This window comes from Trichomycterus rosablanca, chromosome 4 (genome assembly GCF_030014385.1).
Source record: "Trichomycterus rosablanca isolate fTriRos1 chromosome 4, fTriRos1.hap1, whole genome shotgun sequence".
NCBI classification, from domain to species: domain Eukaryota; kingdom Metazoa; phylum Chordata; class Actinopteri; order Siluriformes; family Trichomycteridae; genus Trichomycterus; species Trichomycterus rosablanca.
In genome coordinates, this window is record NC_085991.1 from 50,842,427 (window position 1) to 50,865,062 (window position 22,636).

The 22,636-nt window shown below is 37.9% G+C and overlaps 1 protein-coding gene across 1 annotated transcript; it reads right to left on the minus strand.

The window, feature by feature from the left end:
- Positions 1-9,035: 9,035 nt before the first annotated feature.
- LOC134311988 (titin-like) lies at positions 9,036-19,272 on the minus strand. Its single transcript, XM_062993637.1, has 13 exons — positions 19,178-19,272; positions 16,125-16,160; positions 15,425-15,700; positions 14,611-14,907; positions 13,742-14,017; positions 13,145-13,435; positions 12,329-12,604; positions 11,711-12,022; positions 10,907-11,182; positions 10,029-10,514; positions 9,518-9,766; positions 9,298-9,402; positions 9,036-9,185 (listed from the first exon to the last, which is right to left on the minus strand). The coding sequence occupies exons 1-13, from the start codon at positions 19,206-19,208 to the stop codon at positions 9,130-9,132; spliced, it is 2,967 nt and encodes a 988-aa protein (XP_062849707.1). The 5' UTR covers positions 19,209-19,272; the 3' UTR covers positions 9,036-9,129.
- Positions 19,273-22,636: the final 3,364 nt, after the last annotated feature.

Below are 22,636 nucleotides of genomic sequence, written 5' to 3' on the forward strand. Positions count from 1 at the left end.
ACTTTTTGAACCTGAGATATTTCATGTTTGTCTGGTCAACTTAATTTTCATTGCATAAACAGTAAAGCATTTACCACTTTGTAATGTTGCCGTTTCTTTTCACCACTTAAAAGACATTTAACATGTGCAACAGTACGGGGTCGTCGTTGTTGCATTTTTCCTTTTAAAATTATCCACACATTCTGTATTGAGGACAAGTCAGGACTGCAGGCAGGCCAGTTCAGTACCCGTACCCTCTTCTTCTGCAGCCATGCCTTTGTAATGTGTGCAGCAGGTGGGTTTGCATCGTCTTGTTGAAAAATGCTGGACGTCCCTGGAAAAGACGACGTCTTGAAGGCAACAGATGTTGCTCTAAGATCTCAATGTACTTTTCTGCATTAATGCTGCATCACAGAGTGTAAATGACCTTTACCAAGGGCACTGACACGCCCCCATACCATGACAGACCCTGGTACTGACACGCCCCCATACCATGACAGACCCTGGTACTGACACATCCCCATACCATGACAGACCCTGGTACTGACACACCACCATACCATGGCAGACCCTGGTACTGACACACCCCCATACCATGACAGACCCTGGTACTGACACACCACCATACCATGACAGACCCTGTTACTGACACACCCCCATACCATGACAGACCCTGGTACTGACACGCCCCATACCATGACAGACCCTGGTACTGACACACCCCCATACCATGACAGACTCTGGTACTGACACACCCCCATACCATGACAGACTCTGGCACTGACACACCCCCATACCATGACAGACCCTGGTACTTACACACCCCCATACCATGACAGACTCTGGCACTGACACACCCCCATACCATGACAGACCCTGGTACTTACACACCCCCATACCATGACAGACCCTGGTACTGACACGCCCCATACCATGACAGACCGTGGTACTGACACACACCCATACCATGACAGACCCTGGTACTGACACACCCCCATACCATGACAGACCGTGGTACTGACACACACCCATACCATGACAGACCCTGGTACTGACACACACCCATACCATGACAGACCCTGGTACTGACACACCCTCATACCATGACAGACCCTGGTACTGACACACCCCCATACCATGACAGACCCTGGTACTGACACACCCCCATACCATGACAGACACTGGTACTGACACACCCTCATACCGTGACAGACCCTGGTACTGACACACCCCCATACCATGACAGACCCTGGTACTGACACACACCCAGACCATGACAGACACTGGTACTGACACACCCCCATACCATGACAGACACTGGTACTGACACACCCCCATACCATGACAGACCCTGGTACTGACACACCCTCATACCATGACAGACCCTGGTACTGACACACCCCCATACCATGACAGACCCTGGTACTGACACACCCACATACCATGACAGACCCTGGTACTGACACACCCCCATACCATGACAGACCCTTGTACTGATACACCCACATACCATGACAGACCCTTGTACTGATACACACCCCTATACCATGACAGACCCTTGTACTGATACACCCTCATACCATGACAGACCCTTGTACTGATACACACCCCCATACCATGACAGACCCTTGTACTGATACACACCCCCATACCATGACAGACCCTTGTACTGATACACACCCACATACCATGACAGACCCTTGTACTGATACACACCCCCATACCATGACAGACACTGGTACTGACACACCCTCATACCGTGACAGACCCTGGTACTGACACACCCCCATACCGTGACAGACCCTGGTACTGACACACCCTCATACCATGACAGACCCTGGTACTGACACACCCCCATACCATGACAGACCCTGGTACTGACACACCCACATACCATGACAGACCCTGGTACTGACACACCCTCATACCATGACAGACCCTGGTACTGACACACCCCCATACCATGACAGACCCTGGTACTGACACACCCACATACCATGACAGACCCTGGTACTGACACACCCACATACCATGACAGACCCTGGTACTGACACACCCACATACCATGACAGACCCTTGTACTGATACACACCCCCATACCATGACAGACCCTTGTACTGATACACACCCATACCATGACAGACTTCTTTTTTTTTCCAAAAAAAAGACCTAGAATGCTGATTTATCTGACCACAATACACGTTTCCACTGTGTGATGGTTTAGTTTTTTCACCTCATTACTAGCCCTAAATTGCCCCAGTCCTAACTATTTTTGGAATGTGTGTCAGGCCTGAAATGCAGGAATGGATGTTTATTAATAAATTAAATGAAGTTGAGCAGATAAAACATGAAATATGTCAGGTTCATCCTGTCTGACATCAAATAAAAGTCAAAGTAAATGTAAGAAACTCTGTGTTTTTATTTTATTTGCATTTTCCATACTGTCCCAACTTTTTCTGATTTTTGGCTGTAAAACACTTTTAATGTTTAATATCAGAAAATACCTTAAATAGAAATAAGCTATGAACTGCCTAACAAAACAATCTGCATTTACTTTCTGGCAGGTAAGAAGTTAAACATAGTTGTTGTGGTTTTGTTTCCATCTGTTTTGCTGTTATGAAACAAAAAGGAAATGATGAAATGAATTATCTCCCCCCTAATGTTCTCAGTAAACCACAAACAGAAAAAAAAAGTCACACGGGCTATTTAAGACTATCATTGTTTCAAAGCAAAAAGACCATCTGGGCACACTGGGTAAATTTGTTTGTTTATTAGAGCTTTGAGATTATGTTTCCCCTTTGGTTTTATTCATAACAAGTTAGTTACAGGTTACACATGATTTATCAGTTCAAGTTCAATATAGAACAAAATCTTTTTATTTACCTAACTTACAAGTCTTTGGACTGTGGGAGGAAACTAAAGCGGTGGGTAAGTAAGTATATAAATAACCAAATCAGTCAAGCCACTACACTGAAGGCAGGATGTTCTGGAGGGAAACGCAATATTTACTAAATGGTCACTAAATGTGCTGGAACCCTATTGTTTTTTTGTTTTTTTGACACTTGGTTACCAGGTGGTAGTGCCTGATGGTGGCGCTATAGTGTGGTGTCAAACATTGAGGTCCATATCTCCCACCCCATATGACAGAGACAAATTTCCTGATTACTTGTCTCTGGATTTTCACCTCACATACACAAATCTTGTATCACAAACCCAGAGAACTTTAACTTAAATATCAAGTAATACATTTAAAAAAATGTGAACATTTCTATACAGTGTTGTTGCCAGATGCCAATCAAAAACATGGGTGGAGAAAGCCAAGCATACAGCAAGCATAAGTCAGTCGGATCATTCTAAATGTCATCTAAAACCAGTAAACGGTCTGTGCAACTCAATGATTATTCAAAAAAAATCTAACTATGTGTAGCCACTGTATGTCAATCAGCCTGGGTGGAGCTTTTGAAATTCTTTGGGTAAAAATAACATACTCTGTCATTCACTCTGTAAATTTGAGACAGTATACCAAATATACACTCATTTGTTCCTGGACCCTGGTAATCACCATTTGCGGCGGCTATATTCATTGTTTTAAACCATTACAATTAGGTTTAAACCAACATATTTTTAAAAATAATTACTTTATTAATTTTTCCTCTTTTTCTCCCCAGTCTAGCCGTGTTTAATTTCTTCCAAACCTCTGCTGCTGAAGCCCCCCAGTCCCATCCGATAGAGAAGAGCCGCAAACTGTACCAATTTCTCCTGTATTGTAAAGACAAATCACTTCTTCACATTAGTAGTACACTTCGTCCGCTTATTCCGGGGCATAACTACTGGGGGGGCGGGGGTGTAGGTGCACTGGGGCCCATGGCGGAGGGGGGCCCTCCACGACATGAACTCAACCCCCTATTGGCTGCACTCGCCAATTATTATATTATTACTGTATATCACACTACTGTAGCGGCGATATGTGAGTGACATTCAGCTCAGCCCATCAGAATGCAGCACCTGGTTTATACATGAGCGTTTGGACGTTCTGCAGTTAGTTAGTTTTGTATATGAGACTCCTCTCAGTATGTCACCAGCATTGAAGTTCGGGTACTGGAACAAAACAGTCTAAAGTGTTGTAATGCTTATTAAAGTCCTGACTAAACAGTTAAAGTGACTCTACTCATGTGCCTTTATTCCCACACCTCCACCCCCGCACGGAGCAAAAGACCAGTAGCATCCCCACCGGACGAGCAGCACTCGCAGCGGCTAGGTGAGCCGACCCTGTACTATAGCAAGTGGCTAATGCTAGCGGTACGGTGCCGCAATAACGAAAGTAAAACATATTTTCGTTAAGTAAAATATAAAAAAAAACTAAAAGACAATGAAATATCAGAATAGCAACTTTTTGGACTGGGGCCCATGAGCTCCTAGTTACGCCACTGTGCTTATTACAAACTTTAAAGCAGTGTGGATTGTGTTCTAGTATTCATTTTTAATAATTCCTGTAATTACATTAAAGTAAAAATGAAACCATGGTTTTACATTGCACTGGTCGAAATCTTTCATTAGTGCATCTAAATCCATCTTTCTTTAAAAAAATCAGTTAGTGTGTGTTGTGCTGGTATGAGTGGATCAGACACAGCAGTGTTAATGGGGTTTTTAAACACCTCACTGTCACTTCTGGACTGTGAATCATCCTCCAACCAAAAACATTCAGTCAACAGCACCCCGTGGGTGGCATCCTGTGACCACTGATGAAGGTCTAGAAGATGAGCGACTCAAACAGCAGCAATAGATGAGCGATCGTCTCTGACTTTACATCTACAAGGTGGACCAACTAGGTAGGAGTGTCTAATAGAGTGGACAGTGAGTGGACACGGTATTTAAAAACTCCAGCAGCGCTGCTGTGTCTGATCCACTCATACCAGCACAACACACACTAACACACCACCACCATGTCAGTGTCACTGCAGTGCTGAGGATCATCCACCACCTAAATAATACCTGCTCTGTGGTGGTCCTGTGGGGGTCCTGACCATTAAAGAACAGCATGAAAGGGGGCTAACAAAGCATGCCAAGAAACAGATGGACTACAGTCAGTAATTGTAGAACTACAAAGTGCTTCTATATATGGTAAGTGGAGGTGATGAAATGGACAGTAAGAGTAGAAACCAGAAAGTGGTTTTAATGCAGCCCCGGTTCTGGACTGCTTTGCTTGGGGGGGCAGTAAAACCTAATGAGGGGGCATGTTGATAGTCATGTTTTTGAAGCCAGAAATATATTCAAGGCTTGATTTGTGCATGAATGATGACAGCCAAGCTATTGATACTGGCTTAAAGTGATGTATGAGGTAAAGAAATAAAAATGCATGTTTTCGAACTTAAACTTAAAACCCAATGATTAAAAAATACATGTTGATTATGTAAATGGAGAAAAAAGATTATCTAATTGTATTTCATTTTAATACGCCCCCTTAATTAAATTGCCATTACTAATAGAACAACTCTATTTCTTGAAAGGCTTTAATACAAATTTAAGTCAAAGCTGACAAATGTACCTACACACAGACTGAGAATATTCAAACGTGGAAATAGGAATGAGTGAGAATATTTATATTATTGGGAAATTAAAATATAAAGAAAACAAAAGAATACTAATTCTGTAAAAAAAAAGTGTTTACCAGTATACCTGCCTCTCGCTCACACTAACAGAACATATACTGCCGAACTGAACTGTTTGGGGCAGTCTGCCGATTTTTATATGACTCAAAGAGCCAATCAGGAATAAGCGAGGAAATATCTTCACACTGTAAAACAAAATGCATTTTTGTGATTGGTTCAGAGATCATTTTAAAAATAGCCGTTGCTTGCATTGTGCTTGGGGGGGCAAAGACACAATTTGGGGGGGCAATGCCCCCCTCAGCCCCCCCTAGCGCCGGCCCTGTTTTAATGTTATGGCTAAACAGTGTGTGTGTGTGTGTGTGTATATATATATATATATATATATATATATATATATATATATTAGGTAAGCACAATTCAAGTATAAAGTATAATTTATATATATTTCATGATAGTTAATATTTTTATAAAGGTGATGTTGCGGTATACAGAACCAGTGCGTCTGTGAGCTTTTTTAAAGGCAAATTGGCTTAATTAATCGTTTTTGTGCACGCAAAGTTTAAGTTAAGAGGTACTTAGTGAGTTACGAATGGGTCAGACCACTCTTAATTTACGAACGATTTTAAGTACTACGTTAGTTGCGAAGGGTTTCGGGAAACACTTGTAAATTTAAGAATGTTCGTAAGTACGATGTTACGAAGTACTTAGCGTTACGAACGTTCTGGGAAACGCACCCCTGTACTGTAACCTACTAACAGGTTTACCAAATTTAAGTTACTTATCGCCATCTTAAATTGAAAGTCTTTAAACACTTCTGGCTCAGCCTATTTTCATCACGTAGGATACTGCCATGTTTCATTTTCAGGCAGAAGCTGAGATCTTTGAGCACTTACCATGGCTCCTGCTGCTGAAAAAACTCGTTTACTTGGCGCCCTCTTGTGTTAAAACAATGCAAGATATAGTGTTGTCCCATGAAAAGATATAATAAAATATGTGCAGAAATGTGAGGGGTGTACTCACTTTTGTGATACACTGTAGATTTACCCTTGTATTTACTCCTCTTAACAGTGTTTTGATTTGAACACACATTTATTCATAATTCCATTTAATACATCACAGTCTGCAGTTTACAAAATGTCATATTTAAGTGATTTTACAGTGATTTCTAGGCTGTGTTCCGAACCGCATCCCATTTGCTACATAGGGAGTAACTACATTATTCGAAGTTCACTAATTAGACATGCTATATAAGTACGTTAGTGTGTGATTTTGGACATAGCTGCTTTAATCACTGATGTAATTTTAAGATCTGCCTCTAGGAGACATTGATAGGCTTGTACAGTTCAAACTGAGCTTGTTCTTCTTGTTTCTTTAAACCAAAACTTTTTCAGATTTTAATCATATGAGAGAACAAGTGAGACAGTATAACACATGATTCTAAACAAATGTGGGTTTTGGGTTTTACAATATGATACTGCAATGTATAGCATCTAATATTCTACTGTATTTAATAGCAAGAAGGTCCTGGATTCGATCCCCAGGTGCGGTGGTCCGCGTCCTTTCTGTGTAAAGTTTATCTTGGTCTCGTCAGACCACAGGGCATTCCAGTAATCCATGTTCTTGGACTGCTTGTTTTCAGCAAACTGTTTGCGGGCTTTCTTGTGCGTCAGCTTCCTTCTGGGATGACGACCATGCAGACCGAGTTGATGCAGTGTGCGGCGTATGGTCTGAGCACTGACAGGCTGACCTCCCACGTCTTTAACCTCTGCAGCAATGCTGGCAGCACTCATGTGTCTATTTTTTAAAGCCAACCTCTGGATATGACGCCAAACACGTGAACTCAACTTCTTTGGTCGACCCTGGCGAAGCCTGTTCCGAGTGGAACCTGTCCTGGAAAACCGCTGTATGACCTTGGCCACCATGCTGTAGCTCAGTTTCAGGGTGTTAGCAATCTTTTTATAGCCCAGGCCATCTTTGTGGAGAGCAACAATTCTATTTCTCACATCCTCAGAGAGTTCTTTGCCATGAGGTGCCATGTTGAATATCCAGTGGCCAGTATGAGAGAATTGTACCCAAAACACCAAATTTAACAGCCCTGCTCCCCATTTACACCTGGGACCTTGACACATGACACCAGGGAGGGACAACGACACATTTGGACACAATTTGGACATGTTCACTGTGGGGTGTACTCACTTATGTTGCAGCTATTTAGACATTAATGGCTGTGTGTTGAGTTATTTTCAGAAGACAGTAAATCTACACTGCTATACAAGTTGTACACTGACTACTCTAAGTTATATCCAAGTTTTATTTCTATAGTGTTGTCCCATGAAAAGATATAATGAAATATTTGCAGAAATGTGAGGGGTGTACTCACTTTTGTGATACACTGTATATGATCCGACATCATTCTAATCGTGTCATTTTCTGCTCTCTAATAACGTTTCGGCCATGTTAAACCGCAACGCATGCAATAGGTAAATGTTCCAGCCAGCTTCCGGCATAGTGATGAAGCGTCGCTCCCTACTCCCTACACAGTCTGAAGTTCACTTCACTTGAACATTTCGTTACCTTTGGATTGGAATCTCACTTAAAAGGCAGTTGTAGCCTAGTGGTTAAGGTACTGGACTAGTAAGCGGAAGGTTGCTGGTTCAAACCCCACCACTGCCAGGTTGCCACTTTTGGGCCCTTGAGCAAGGCCCTTAACCCTCAATTGCTTAAACTGTATACTGTCAAAGTACTGTAAGTCGCTTTGGATAAAAGCGTCTGCTAAAATGCCAAAAATGTAAATGTAAAATGGTGGAATACCCTACGTAGTGCACTTCACAGGAACAACTTGGGTGAATGGAACGCTCCTACATAATTGGTGCTAATGATTGTAAGAACCGCTTTCTGAACCAATCAGACCTTCTGATTGTAATTGTTAGTAAGAAATGCTGTTATTTGCATTTATTCAGTTTGCGTCACACAGATGACGTGGTAATGAAACGCTCGATCGCTTTCTAACCACTTCCTGTTTTACTTCACGACCGGGAAAAGTTTGGAGGTTTTTAATTATAAGCACATTTACAAAATAACGGATTCTATTCCTAATGGGACGCACGCTTATAAATTTAATAGCATCTGGAAGAACATAAGCTCAGGTAAGCAGCGGTTATGATTGTTTTTGCTGTGTTTGGGATTTTGGCCGCTGTGCCGTGATTTGCAATGAAAACAAAACGTATCAGTTTAAGCTCTTAACTGGTACTTAGGAAAGTAAAACGGCAAAATACACTTGCTAATCTGTTGTTTTTTTTATCCGAACTTACAGATTATTTGATTATTTCTACGCAACATTTCCAATATATGTTTTGTGTAGATTATATTGACTCGTGACTCGACTCGGACTCATATTTTGTGACTTGTGAACATCTTTGCCTTGCACCCATTAAAAAGCTGGAATAGCACACTACAAACTTTATTTAATGATAAGCTGCTATTTAATGATGATTTTAAAAGCTGGATTATAATTCTAATGTAAAAACAGAACATTTAACACTCAGATGGAAGTTTCAGCCTCAACCACTGCGTCCAGTTTAAGCTCACCAGCTACAGCTGTAAAATACACATTGAGGAACATTAATGAGTCTTTTTCAATGTTTTATGGCTGATGAATACATGAATAAATGTAAATAAAGCAGTGAGGGAGTAAACAGTGACTTTTTACCTCCAGCTCTGTAACATTTCACCAGGATGATGGTGGACAACAGATACGGAAAAGCTGCCACAGCACTACTGATCATCTTCAGCACTGATAACGAAGCTTCAGACACTAAATAAAATAAAATACATCAATGTTTATACATTCAGATTTCAAATCCTACTTCAATACAAATGGCTTCAAGTCCAGTCCATATTGTTTTTATATTATTATTATTAATCCTCACCTCTGATGATCACCCAGCTTTTTGGCGATTCTCCTCTCTCTGGGTATTTACAGTGATAAAAACCTTCATCTGACTTTGAGACGTGATGGATCATCATCTCTCCTGAGGTCTGGTTCTGCACCACTGATCCATCTTTATAGAAATCAGCTCGGGGGTTTGAGGGTTTAGTTTTGCGATGTAAACAGTGTAGAGTCAGAGATTCTCCTTCAGTAACAGGATGAACAGGAATCTCCAGAATCACGTCACCACCTTCAGAAGAGAAACAGATAAAAAGGAATCCAGGAATCGTACAGAAACGTCTATCAGTGATAAATATCTATTGATGGATACAGACTGTGTTTCTGAGATCATTAAATTATCAGACATCAATACAGATTTCACTGCAGTGTTGTTTCCATCATTCTAGTTATTCTACATGATTAAATTTATTTCTGATCATTAATCAGCTTTACAAAATGTCAGATCTTGTAGATGAAGATTAATAATTATAATAAGAGCTCTGTAGACTCACCATGTACTGTGATGTTGACAGGATTACTGCCTCCAGATTCAGATTCACACCAGTACACTCCAGTGTGGGATGTTCTGAGGGAGCTGATGTTGCATGTAGATTCTCTAACTGATCCTGATACTGATGAACAGTCTAACACTCCTCTATCGTCAGTGTATCTTCTCACTCTCCATTCAGTAGATTTACTCTGATCCACACAGCTCAGTGAGAGAGATTCATCAGTAAAGTGTTGAGTTCTGCTGGGACTGATGATCAGAGAAACTGAAGAAGATTCACCTTCAACACAAACATGATTCAACCTTGAATTGTCAATCCACAGAATACTATCCCAAAAGTTTTGGGGGTCATTGAGTTGTTGGCAAATGCATTGAGGCAAATGCAATTCGAGTATTTGTGTTTTGATCAGCAGTGGGTGGAGGGTTAATTTAAAACTAATGAAACTATGAAATATGATTCCTGGGGGAAACTGGGAAAAGAGACTAAAATTCAAAGTTTTAAATCATGAACAATTAGCATCACCCAGAGTTGTCTTTTAAACATTTAGTGCAGCTACTTTATGGTCAGATGTGAGTTTAGGTTTTGCTGTGGAGATGAAACACAGTTCAGTTCACATGTTGATTTTTTTATCACAGTAATAACACAGGTACTAACCCTGTAATCCACTGTATCAGATAAACAAAGACTTCACCAAACATTAAAATTATAAACATTTATAAACAATATAAGAGGTAAAACATCAGTGTGATCACAGTCTGGATTAGAAATGAACTGCAGTGAGATAATGTAGGTCTCTAATCTCTGTCTCCTCTACACCAGTACTGAATACATGCTGATGTGATACAGATGTTAATCAGTACAGAAGAGATGATCAGACTCACCTGATACAGTCAGTAGAACAGCATCACTGGGGTGTGAGGAACGTGATCCTCCTGTCTCTGTTCCTGTGCAGGTGTATTTACCTGCATGATTCTCTGTAACATCACTGATTCTGTACTGCTGATCATTACTCACAGTTTGGTCTGAACCTTCTTTATTCCAGCTGTACCTCCAGTTCTGGACACCTCCTCCATTCTCTATGTTACATGTGAGAGTAACAATCTCTCCTATAAACACGTGATTATCAGGATTTATGATCACAGTGGGTTTTGGTCTCTCTGTAGAAATAAAATAAATTATTATATAAATAAATAATCTATTTTATTATAATAAATAATAAAATAAAATAAAATAAAATAAGTGCACGACATTAAAACAGTGAAACACTAAATCATAAAATACTGTATTGTATCAGTTTTAAACATTTGGAATTCAAACGTCCTCAAATTCTCTCCTAAATACAAACTCAACTAACTGCATCATGTAGAAAATCATTCAGTGTAAAACTCAACAGCTTAGCAAATAAAACCTCTGAAATTTAAACAAATGGATCTTATTTCTTATTATGTGATTGTTATTAAATTATTGTAGAATTATTCAATATTTATCTTTGAATAATTATTTAAAATAAAAATAATTTTACTGCATTAGAATTATTAAATGTAGCATTAACTGAAGCATTTTTATAAGCTAAGAGATCCTTCAGCAGCGCTCAGTTTTATCAAATAACATGAAGCTGATGAAGTTATTACATTAATTTCTTGACTCCATCAAATCTGTAATAAAAAGTATAAAACACGACAAACCTTCAACTGTAACAGTAACTGGATCACTGAACTCTGAGTCGTAGTATTTGTAGTTGTTGTATTTGTAGCTGTAGTTGTAGTTTTTTCTTTGTGCTCTACAGTTGTACTTTGTTGTTCCTGTATAATAAAGTTTCTCACTGAGTTTGTTGGTGGTGGTTTTATCTGCAGAGATCTGAGGATTTACTTCCTGATCATTTCTGTACCAGATGAAAGTCCATCCTGTAGACTGATTCAGATCACAGGTCAGAGTAACGGTGTCTCCAGTGTAGATGAACTTCTGAGGTTCTAATCTCACAGTTGGTTTGGGTTTTGCTGTTAATAAAAAATAATGAAGCTTTTAAAGCTGTTTGTTTACAACAAAACCAGCAGTTTAATCACTTTTATTCTCTTATTTTCTCCAAATTTACAGTACAGTAAAATTTGTTTTTCTTTTCATTTGAGGTTTATTTCTGTAAATGTTTCTTAATTTATATCTGTGGTTCTAGTCTCTAAACAATAAAAGCACATGTGCTAAAAAACTTTTTTCAGCTCTGATTAAATGACTTTTAACATCAGTGTTGCACCGGAATACATGCTGATGTGATACAGATGTTAATCCATACAGATGATCAGACTCACCTGATACACTCAGTAGAACAGCACCACTGGGGTGTGAGGAACGTGATCCTCCTGTCTCTGTTCCTGTACAGGTGTATTTACCTGCATGATTCTCTGTAACATCACTGATTCTGTACTGCTGATCATTACTGACAGTTTGGTCTGAACCTCCTTTATTCCAGCTGTACCTCCAGTTCTGGACACCTCCTCCATTCTCTATGTTACATGTGAGAGTAACAATCTCTCCTACAAACACGTGATTATCAGGATTTATGATCACAGTAGCTTTTGGTCTCTCTGTAGAAATAAAATTAATTATTATATAAATAAATAATCTATTTTATTATAATAAATGATAAAATAAAATAAGTGCACTACATTAAAACAGTGAAACACTAAATCATAAAATACTAAATGTTGCCTGAAAAAATGTATGGTATCAAACAAGTTTTAAACATCTGGAATTCAAACGTCCTCAAATTCTCTCCTAAATACAAACTCAACTAACTGCATCATGTAGAAAATCATTCAGTGTAAAACTCAACAGCTTAGCAAATAAAACCTCTGCAATTTAAACAAATAGATCTTATTCCTTATTATGTGATTGTTATAAAATTATTATAGAATTATTCAATATTTATCTTTGAATAACTATTTAAAGTAAAAATAATTTTACTGCATTAGAATTAATAAATGTAGCATTAACTAAAGCATTTTTATGAGCTAAGAGATCCTTTAGCAGCGCTCAGTTTTATCAAATAACATAAAGCTGGTGAAGTTATTCCATTCATTTCTTGACCATCAAATCTTTAATAAAAAGTATAAAACACGACAAACCTTCCACTGTAACAGTAACTGGATCACTGTACTTTGAGTTGTAGTATTTGTAGTTGTAGTTTAATCTTTGTGCTCTACATTTGTACTTTGTTGTTCCTGTATTAGAAAGTTTCTCACTGAGTTTGTTGGTGGTGATTTTATCTGCAGAGATCTGAGGATTTACATGGTGACCATTTCTGTACCAGATGAAAGTCCATCCTGTAGACTGATTCAGATCACAGGTCAGAGTAACGGTGTCTCCAGTGTAGATGAAGTTCTGAGGTTCTAATCTCACAGTTGGTTTTGGTTTTGCTGTTAATAAAAAATAATGAAGCTTTTAAAGCTGTTTGTTTACAACAATACCAGCAGTTTAATCACTTTTATTCTCTTATTTTCTCCAAATTTACAGTACAGTAAAATTTGTTTTTTTTTTCATTTGAGGTTTATTTCTGTAAATGTTTCTTAATTTATATCTGTGGTTCTAGTCTCTAAACAATAAAAGCACATGTGCTAAAAAACTTTTTTCAGCTCTGATTAAATGACTTTTAACATCAGTGTTGCACCGGAATACATGCTGATGTGATACAGATGTTAATCCATACAGATGATCAGACTCACCTGATACAGTCAGTAGAACAGCATCACTGGGGTGTGAGGAACGTGAGCCTCCTGTCTCTGTTCCTGTACAGGTGTATTTACCTGCATGATTCTCTGTAACATCACTGATTCTGTACTGCTGATCATTACTGACAGTTTGGTCTGAACCTTCTTTATTCCAGCTGTAGCTCCAGTACTGGACACCTCCTCCATTCTCTATGTTACATGTGAGAGTAACAGTCTCTCCTACAAACACGTGATTATCAGGATTTATGATCACAGTGGGTTTTGGTCTCTCTGTAGAAATAAAATAAAATGAAAGAAAATTCTAAAATTCTAGTTTCTAAAAATTTTATTTCATAAATGAATGGCTATTCCTGCACTCTGATCCTGCGCTCTGACCCCAGCTTCTAAACAAGCTGGGATATGTGAGGAAATAATTTTGTTGTACTGTACACCTGTATATGTATATATGACAAATAAAGGCGTTCTATTATATTTACTTCTTTCCTAAAAGATTCCCGTGCCGTAAGTAGTGATATATCAGGAACACAGTCATGGACAATTTAGCATCTCCAGTTAACCTCACTTGCACGTCTTTGTACTGTGGGAGGAAACTGGAGCACCCGGAGTAACCCAAGCAGACACGAGGAGAACATGCAAACTCCACACAGAAAGGACCCAGACCACCCCACCTGGGGATTGAACACAGGACCTTCTTGCTGTGAGGCGACAGTGCTACCCACTTAGCCACTGTGCCGCCCTTTTTCAAGTAAAAGTAGTTTATGCATTAGAAGCAAACATTTTTAGCGCTAAGTATTTCATACAGGCTTACATGTATTTCTTGACTACATCAAATCTGTAATAATAAAGTAAAAAACAAGACAAACCTTCCACAGCAATTGTAACTGGATCACTAAACTCTGAGGAGTAGTAGAATTTGTGGTGGTAGTAGTTTTGTCTTAGTGCTACACAGTAGTACTTTGTTGTTCCTGTATTAGAAAGTTTCTCACTGAGTTTGTTGGTGGTGATTTTAGCTGCAGAGATCTGAGGATTTACTGACTGATTATTTCTGTTCCAGAAGAAAGTCCATCCTGTAGACTGATTCAGATCACAGGTCAGAGTAACGGTGTCTCCAGTATAGATGAAGCTCTGAGGTTTTAATCTCACAGTTGGTTTAGGTCTTGCTGTTAACAGAAAATGATGAAGCTTTTAATGCTGTTGGTTCTTTTACATTGAAAATCATGTTCATTCTCTCATTTTCCCCTTACTCAGAACAAAATGTTCTAGTTCAGCCCTGATTAAATGACTCTTTTTCACTCTTTCATCAATCATTGATATGTGTGTTCAACTCAAAATATTTTATCATCTCATGTCCTTCATTACAGCTGTTTGTGTTCCACAGGCTAAAACCCCTTACATTTAAGCCATTAAGCTTTAACCACAGAACAGTTGACACTGGACTTTATCCTGTTAATAAACCAGTTTAAACCTGGTTTAAGTGCTTTCACAACCCAACTACACTAGAAATGCCAATTGTTATTTACTAACCATGCTAAAATAGTTCATGGTTCAGAAATCGCATCGTACACCGTGACTGAGTTACTGCAACATCTTAACAAGCCTCTCTCCTCTACACCAGTACTGAATACATGCTGATGTGATACAGATGTTAATCAATACAGAAGAGATGATCAGACTCACCTGATACAGTCAGTAGAACAGCATCACTGGGGTGTGAGGAACGTGAGCCTCCTGTCTCTGTTCCTGTACAGGTGTATTTACCTGCATGGTTCTCTGTAACATCACTGATTCTGTACTGCTGATCATTACTGACAGTTTGGTCTGAACCTTCTTTATTCCAGCTGTACCACCAGGTCTGGTCACCTCCTCCATTCTCTATGTTACATGTGAGAGTAACAATCTCTCCTATAAACACGTGATTATCAGGATTTATGGTCACAGCAGCTTTTGGTCTCTCTGTAGAAAGAAAATAAAATATTATTTTTTATAATAAAGACTTCAGATCAAACACTTATGATGATGAAAATCAGGCTGGTAGTATGATCTTAAACATTTCAAAACTAGAAGTGTTCAGGAAGGAGGAGTCAGTAAAATTTCCTAAAACAAAACCAAAAGAAAATATCCATCTGGCTACAAAAAGTGTTTGCAAGCTGTGATATCCGCCAAAACGAAGGTTACTGATATTGTATGTTATTAAATAAAGTCTTGTTCCTAAACTTTTCTTAGGAGCTCAGGTTGTTTACTTCTATTTACTTTTTAAATTGGCAAAGAGAACCAAAACCTTTGTATGCAGCTGTATTAACAGAAATAGTTTGTCATACATAATATTTTAATATTTAAATAATTCAGTAAATAATTAAATAAAATGCACATAATTTACCTTGAGTTTGTGCACAGTGGAAGAGTTCGGTCAGCACTAAATGTGGCGAGAGAAACAGAAGAATCTATAAATTCATATAAAATTAATAGATAAAATTGTTCCAATATCACTGGGGTGGCACAGCGGTCTGTTATGCTAGCCCAGCACCACAAGGTGTGTGTGATACAAAATTGCACAATTGTGGCTTACTTTTTGATTTCATACTGTTTATTATTAAAGTTACTATTGTGAACACCCTGTGTATGAAATAAAATGTGGTTTGAGCTTTCTGTCTAAAGCACATGTATCAAACTCAAGGCTTGTGGGTCATTTTATGTAGCCTGCAAGAGTAACCCACCACTAGATGGCAGCATTTCCACATCCGCGTTTAACTGAGGCGGTTTTCCAACAAGTGGTTGAGAAATATTTACAAATAATCCCAAAATGTACAAGAAGAGAAAATTGAAGCAGAAGGAGGAAATTTAATGAAAGATGTGAAAGTGAAAACAAATTTGTGCTTCAAGAAGAGAAAGTGGTACGTCTCTTGTGTTATGAGGCCGCGTCTGTGGTAAAGGAAAACAATATAAATGTAGATATACATTATAAATATACAGTATAAATTTGGCATTTTGACATCAAACACAGAATTTAGCCTCCAAGAAAAACAAATTGTCCAAGACTTAAAAGGCAGACTGCAATCACAATAGGATACGTTACAATCAGCCCTTTCGCCCCCGGGGAGAATGAGTTTGACACCCCTAGTCTAAAGCTTCAGCTCTTTTGAACTGTTTGCATCCTTCAACATGAACTGTATTAAATGGTGTTTGTATTATAAGCAACACTCTGATTTGTCAATGACACTACACTACTACAGGGGTTGGACAAAATAACTGAAACACCTGGTTTTAGACCACAATAATTTATTAGTATGGTGTAGGGCCTCCTTTTGCGGCCAATACAGCGTCAATTCGTCTTGGAAATGACATATACAAGTCCTGCACAGTGGTCAGAGGGATTTTAAGCCATTCTTCTTGCAGGATAGTGGCCAGGTCACTACGTGATGCTGGTGGAGGAAAACGTTTCCTGACTCGCTTCTCCAAAACACCCCAAAGTGGCTCAATAATATTTAGATCTGGTGACTGTGCAGGCCATGGGAGATGTTCAACTTCACTTTCATGTTCATCAAACCAATCTTTCACCAGTCTTGCTGTGTGTATTGGTGCATTGTCATCCTGATACACGGCACCGCCATTGGATGCACATGGTCCTCCAGAATGGTTCGGTAGTCCTTGGCAGTGACGCGCCCATCTAGCACAAGTATTGGGCCAAGGGAATGCCATGATATGGCAGTCCAAACCATCACTGATCCACCCCCATGCTTCACTCTGGGCATGCAACAGTCTGGGTGGTACGCTTCTTTGGGGCTTCTCCACTTCGTAACTCTCCCGGATGTGGGGAAAACAGTAAAGGTGGACTCATCAGAGAACGATACATGTTTCACATTGTCCACAGCCCAAGATTTGCGCTCCTTGCACCATTGAAACCGACGTTTGGCATTGGCACGAGTGACCAAAGGTTTGGCTATAGCAGCCCGGCCGTGTATATTGACCCTGTGGAGCTCCCGACGGACAGTTCTGGTGGAAACAGGAGAGTTGAGGTGCACATTTAATTCTGCCGTGGGCAGCCGTGGTTTTATGTTTTTGGATACAATCCGGGTTAGCACCCGAACATCCCTTTCAGACAGCTTCCTCTTGCGTCCACAGTTAATCCTGTTGGATGTGGTTTGTCCTTCTTGGTGGTATGCTGACATTACCCTGGATACCGTGGCTCTTGATACATCACAAAGACTTGCTGTCTTGGTCACAGATGCGCCAGCAAGACGTGCACCAACAATTTGTCCTCTTTTGAACTCTGGTATGTCACCCATAATGTTGTGTGCATTGCAATATTTTGAGCAAACCTGTGCTCTTACCCTGCTAATTGAACCTTCACACTCTGCTCTTACTGGTGCAATGTACAATTAATGAAGATTGGCCACCAGACTGGTCCAATTTAGCCATGAAACCTCCCACACTAAAATGACAGGTGTTTCAGTTATTTTGTCCAACCCCTGTATATTTCATGTAGTTTTTACCCCTTGTCTGTGCTGTGCTCCGTCATATGACCACAAAAATAATCATTTTCAGTTCTAGTTGTGCAACGTACACTAAACTTCAGCCTGACTTCTGCTTAACAAACAGAACAAGTTAGTATTGACTGATAATGTATAAGAAGTTACACAGCACAGTGTGGCTCTAATGATACTATGTGGTGTATTGATTGTATTATGGTGTGGTTTTGTACAATGAAGAATGTTTGGAGTACTGTGTAATTAAAGAAAACTATAAGGAAATTTAGATGGATGGATACAAAATATTAGTATTTCTGTTCTTTGTGGCTTTCCAAAGTAATTCATCTTAGTGTGAATTGCTCTTTGTTTTTTTGTTTTTCTATGCAGATGCACTTAGCAGTCAATATGTCAAATAATTAGTCAGATTCACCAGACTTGGTAGAGCCATGTTGTCTTTGTAAACACCCTATAGCTTAGCTCTGGTGTGGTGGTTGTAAACCTGCAATACAGGACATCTTTATTATGTGGGTGTTCGAGCTCAATCAGGCTTAAGAATGTGAAGAAAATGAAGAATATTAGGGTCTGATTAATATTCAGGTGTTTTCACTATACTGTAGCAAGTTATAACCCAATTCTTCACTATAATCCTTTTCAGTCTGACATTCTTCAATGTTTACCTCAGCTTGTTCATGCTGAACTAGAGTTTATTCAAGATTCAAGAATTAAGAGTTTACACAAATGATGTGGTGTTCTGTTTAAGGTCTGATGTGTGCAGTGAAAATCTCAAACTTAAAATCTCTACACTTTAAATTCAGCATCAGAATAAAGTCTGAAACTAAGCTGAACTCCACACATGTTCATTAATCACACATAACCTCTGAACTAAGATTCTCAGATCAATAATTAGCATCAACATTTACCAACTCTCAATTTAATGAAGATACAAGAATTATTTATTACTCACACAGTATCACAGGAAGTGTCCTGAACTCCATCCTGTCCAACTAACTGACTAAGCGAGCATTAGAGTGTTAAAGACATCCTGTAATCTCGAGCTTAAAAAACAGAGAGAGAGAGAGAGAGAGAGAGAGAGACAGAGAGAGAGAGAGAGAGAGAGAGAGAGAGAGAGAGAGAGGGGGGGGGGGGGGGGGAGTTAGATAATAATTATTGGAAAAGTAAAAATAAAAATGTATAGGTTTTTATTTGTTTTTATTGTACATATATAAATATAAATAAATTGAGTATAAATATAAGATAACACCCAGGTCTGTTTCCCTCAGTCATTAATTAACATGAGGAAAGTTGTAAACACAGAGCTGCAGACTGGTCAGAGAATCTATGCTGACCCCTGCTCATGGGCAAACGGTCCTACATTGGGAATGTAAACATTAGAACTAAACCATGGAGCACTGAAGCAAGGTGGGCTGGTCTGAGTAATCACATTTTCCTTTACATCATGTGGACTTCTGGGTACATTTGGGTGGCTTTCCTGATGAAGAGATGCATCTGGATGCACTATGGGAAAAAGGCAAGTCAGTAAAAGGGGTTTGATGTTTTTTGTGATCCAAATAGCTTGTTCAGCTAAACTTCTCTAAGAAAGGCATTTAATAAAACAATCACTGAATGAAAATTAACCACAGTTTGCATCTACTTGTGCAAACCCATCTTCTCAAAGCTTAAAATAAATTGTGAGGTTTGACATGATACATCAACTGATAATTAAATCTGATACATTTTATTAGTATGGTCATATGATATACTTTTAATTGTTAATATCAAAGGAGATCTTTAATAAAAATAAGGAATACACTGCTTTACAAAACAATTACCATTTACTGAATTTTACTTACTTGATTTTTTTCCTGACAGGTCAGAAGTTAAATATAGTTGTTGTGGTCTGTTTTGAGGATATGAAACAAGAAGGCTCTCAGTAAAGCAACGAAAGTCACACATGCTATTTCAGTGCGATTGCAACACATGTCGGTGTTAGTTACGGCCCTCCTTCTCTGGCAGGAGTGGAGATCTGTAGCACTAAAAGTGAAAAACAATTGGGTAATTGGATACAGTTGGGTATGCATAAGCGGTAAAAAAAAGATATTTATGTAGATATCAGAGTAGACTAGCAGTAGTGAGTGTACCGCTGTTGGTGGCGCAGTTGTCTATTACGCTAGATCTGTCGATTTATCCTATCGAGATGTCCTGCCGAGCATGTGCACATCTGTTTCAACTTTTTAAGTGAAACACTTATTATTTCATGCTATAATAACATATAGAGCTATAGAAAAGTGCTATGATAAGATATACATATATCAAGATGTGCTAATTATAGTTTATAATAATATGTAGATCTATCGAGATCTGCTACCTATAGTTAATAATAAGATACACATCTATTGATATCTGCTACCTATAGTTTATAATAAGATACACATCTATTGATATCTGCTACCTATAGTTTATAATAAGATACACATCTATTGATATCTGCTACCTATAGTTTATAATAACATACAGATCTATTGATATCTGCTACCTATAGTTTATAATAAGATACACATCTATTGATATCTGCTACCTATAGTTAATAATAAGATACACATCTATTAATATCTGCTACCTATAGTTAATAATAAGATACACATCTATTGATATCTGCTACCTATAGTTTATAGTAACATACAGATCTATCAAGATGTGCTACCTATAGTGTATAATAAGATACACATCTATTGATATCTGCTACCTATAGTTTATAATAACATACAGATCTATTGATATCTGCTACCTATAGTTAATAATAAGATACACATCTATTGATATCTGCTACCTATAGTTTATAATAAGATACACATCTATTGATATCTGCTACCTATAGTTTATAATAACATACAGATCTATTGATATCTGCTACCTATAGTTAATAATAAGATACACATCTATTTATATCTGCTACCTATAGTTTATTATAAGATACACATCTATTGATATCTGCTACCTATAGTTTATAATAAGATACACATCTATTGATATCTGCTACCTATAGTTTATTATAAGATACACATCTATTGATATCTGCTACCTATAGTTTATAATAACATGCAGATCTATTGATATCTGCTACCTATAGTTTATTATAAGATACACATCTATTGATATCTGCTACCTATAGTTTATAATAAGATACACATCTATTGATATCTGCTACCTATAGTTTATAGTAACATACAGATCTATCAAGATGTGCTACCTATAGTGTATAATAAGATACACATCTATTGATATCTGCTACCTATAGTTTATAATAAGATACACATCTATTGATATATGCTACCTATAGTTTATAATAAGATACACATCTATTGATATCTGCTACCTATAGTTTATAATAACATACAGATCTATCAAGATGTGCTACCTATAGTTTATAATAAGATACACATCTATTGATATCTGCTACCTATAGTGTATAATAAGATACACATCTATTGATATCTGCTACCTATAGTTTATAATAAGATACACATCTATTGATATCTGCTACCTATAGTTTATAATAAGATACACATCTATTGATATCTGCTACCTATAGTTTATAATAACATACAGATCTATCAAGATGTGCTACCTATAGTTTATAATAACATACAGATCTATTGATATCTGCTACCTATAGTTTATAATAAGATACACATCTATTGATATCTGCTACCTATAGTTTATAATAAGATACACATCTATTGATATCTGCTACCTATAGTTTATAATAACATACAGATCTATTGATATCTGCTACCTATAGTTTATTATAACATACACATCTATTGATATCTGCTACCTATAGTGTATAATAAGATACACATCTATTGATATCTGCTACCTATAGTTTATAGTAACATACAGATCTATCAAGATGTGCTACCTATAGTGTATAATAAGATACACATCTATTGATATCTGCTACCTATAGTTTATAATAACATACAGATCTATTGATATCTGCTACCTATAGTTTATTATAAGATACACATCTATTGATATCTGCTACCTATAGTGTATAATAAGATACACATCTATTGATATCTGCTACCTATAGTTTATAGTAACATACAGATCTACCAAGATGTGCTACCTATAGTGTATAATAAGATACACATCTATTAATATCTGCTACCTATAGTTTATAGTAACATACAGATCTATCAAGATGTGCTACCTATAGTGTATAATAAGATACACATCTATTGATATCTGCTACCTATAGTTTATTATAAGATACACATCTATTGATATCTGCTACCTATAGTTTATAATAAGATACACATCTATTGATATTTGCTACCTATAGTTTATTAAAAGATACACATCTATTGATATCTGCTACCTATAGTTTATAATAAGATACACATCTATTGATATCTGCTAC

What these genes read in the sequence shown, in the direction of transcription:
- LOC134311988 (XM_062993637.1), bottom strand. Translation starts at nt 19,208, where the DNA reads ATGGAGTTCAGGACACTTCCTGTGATACTGT. An exon ending in TGTTCTACTGAGTGTATCAG is followed by an intron (nt 12,023 to 12,328) that starts GTGAGTCTGATC and finishes TTTTATTAACAG; the next exon opens with CAAAACCCAAACCAACTGTG. An exon ending in AAGCTGGGTGATCATCAGAG is followed by an intron (nt 9,403 to 9,517) that starts GTGAGGATTAAT and finishes TATTTTATTTAG; the next exon opens with TGTCTGAAGCTTCGTTATCA.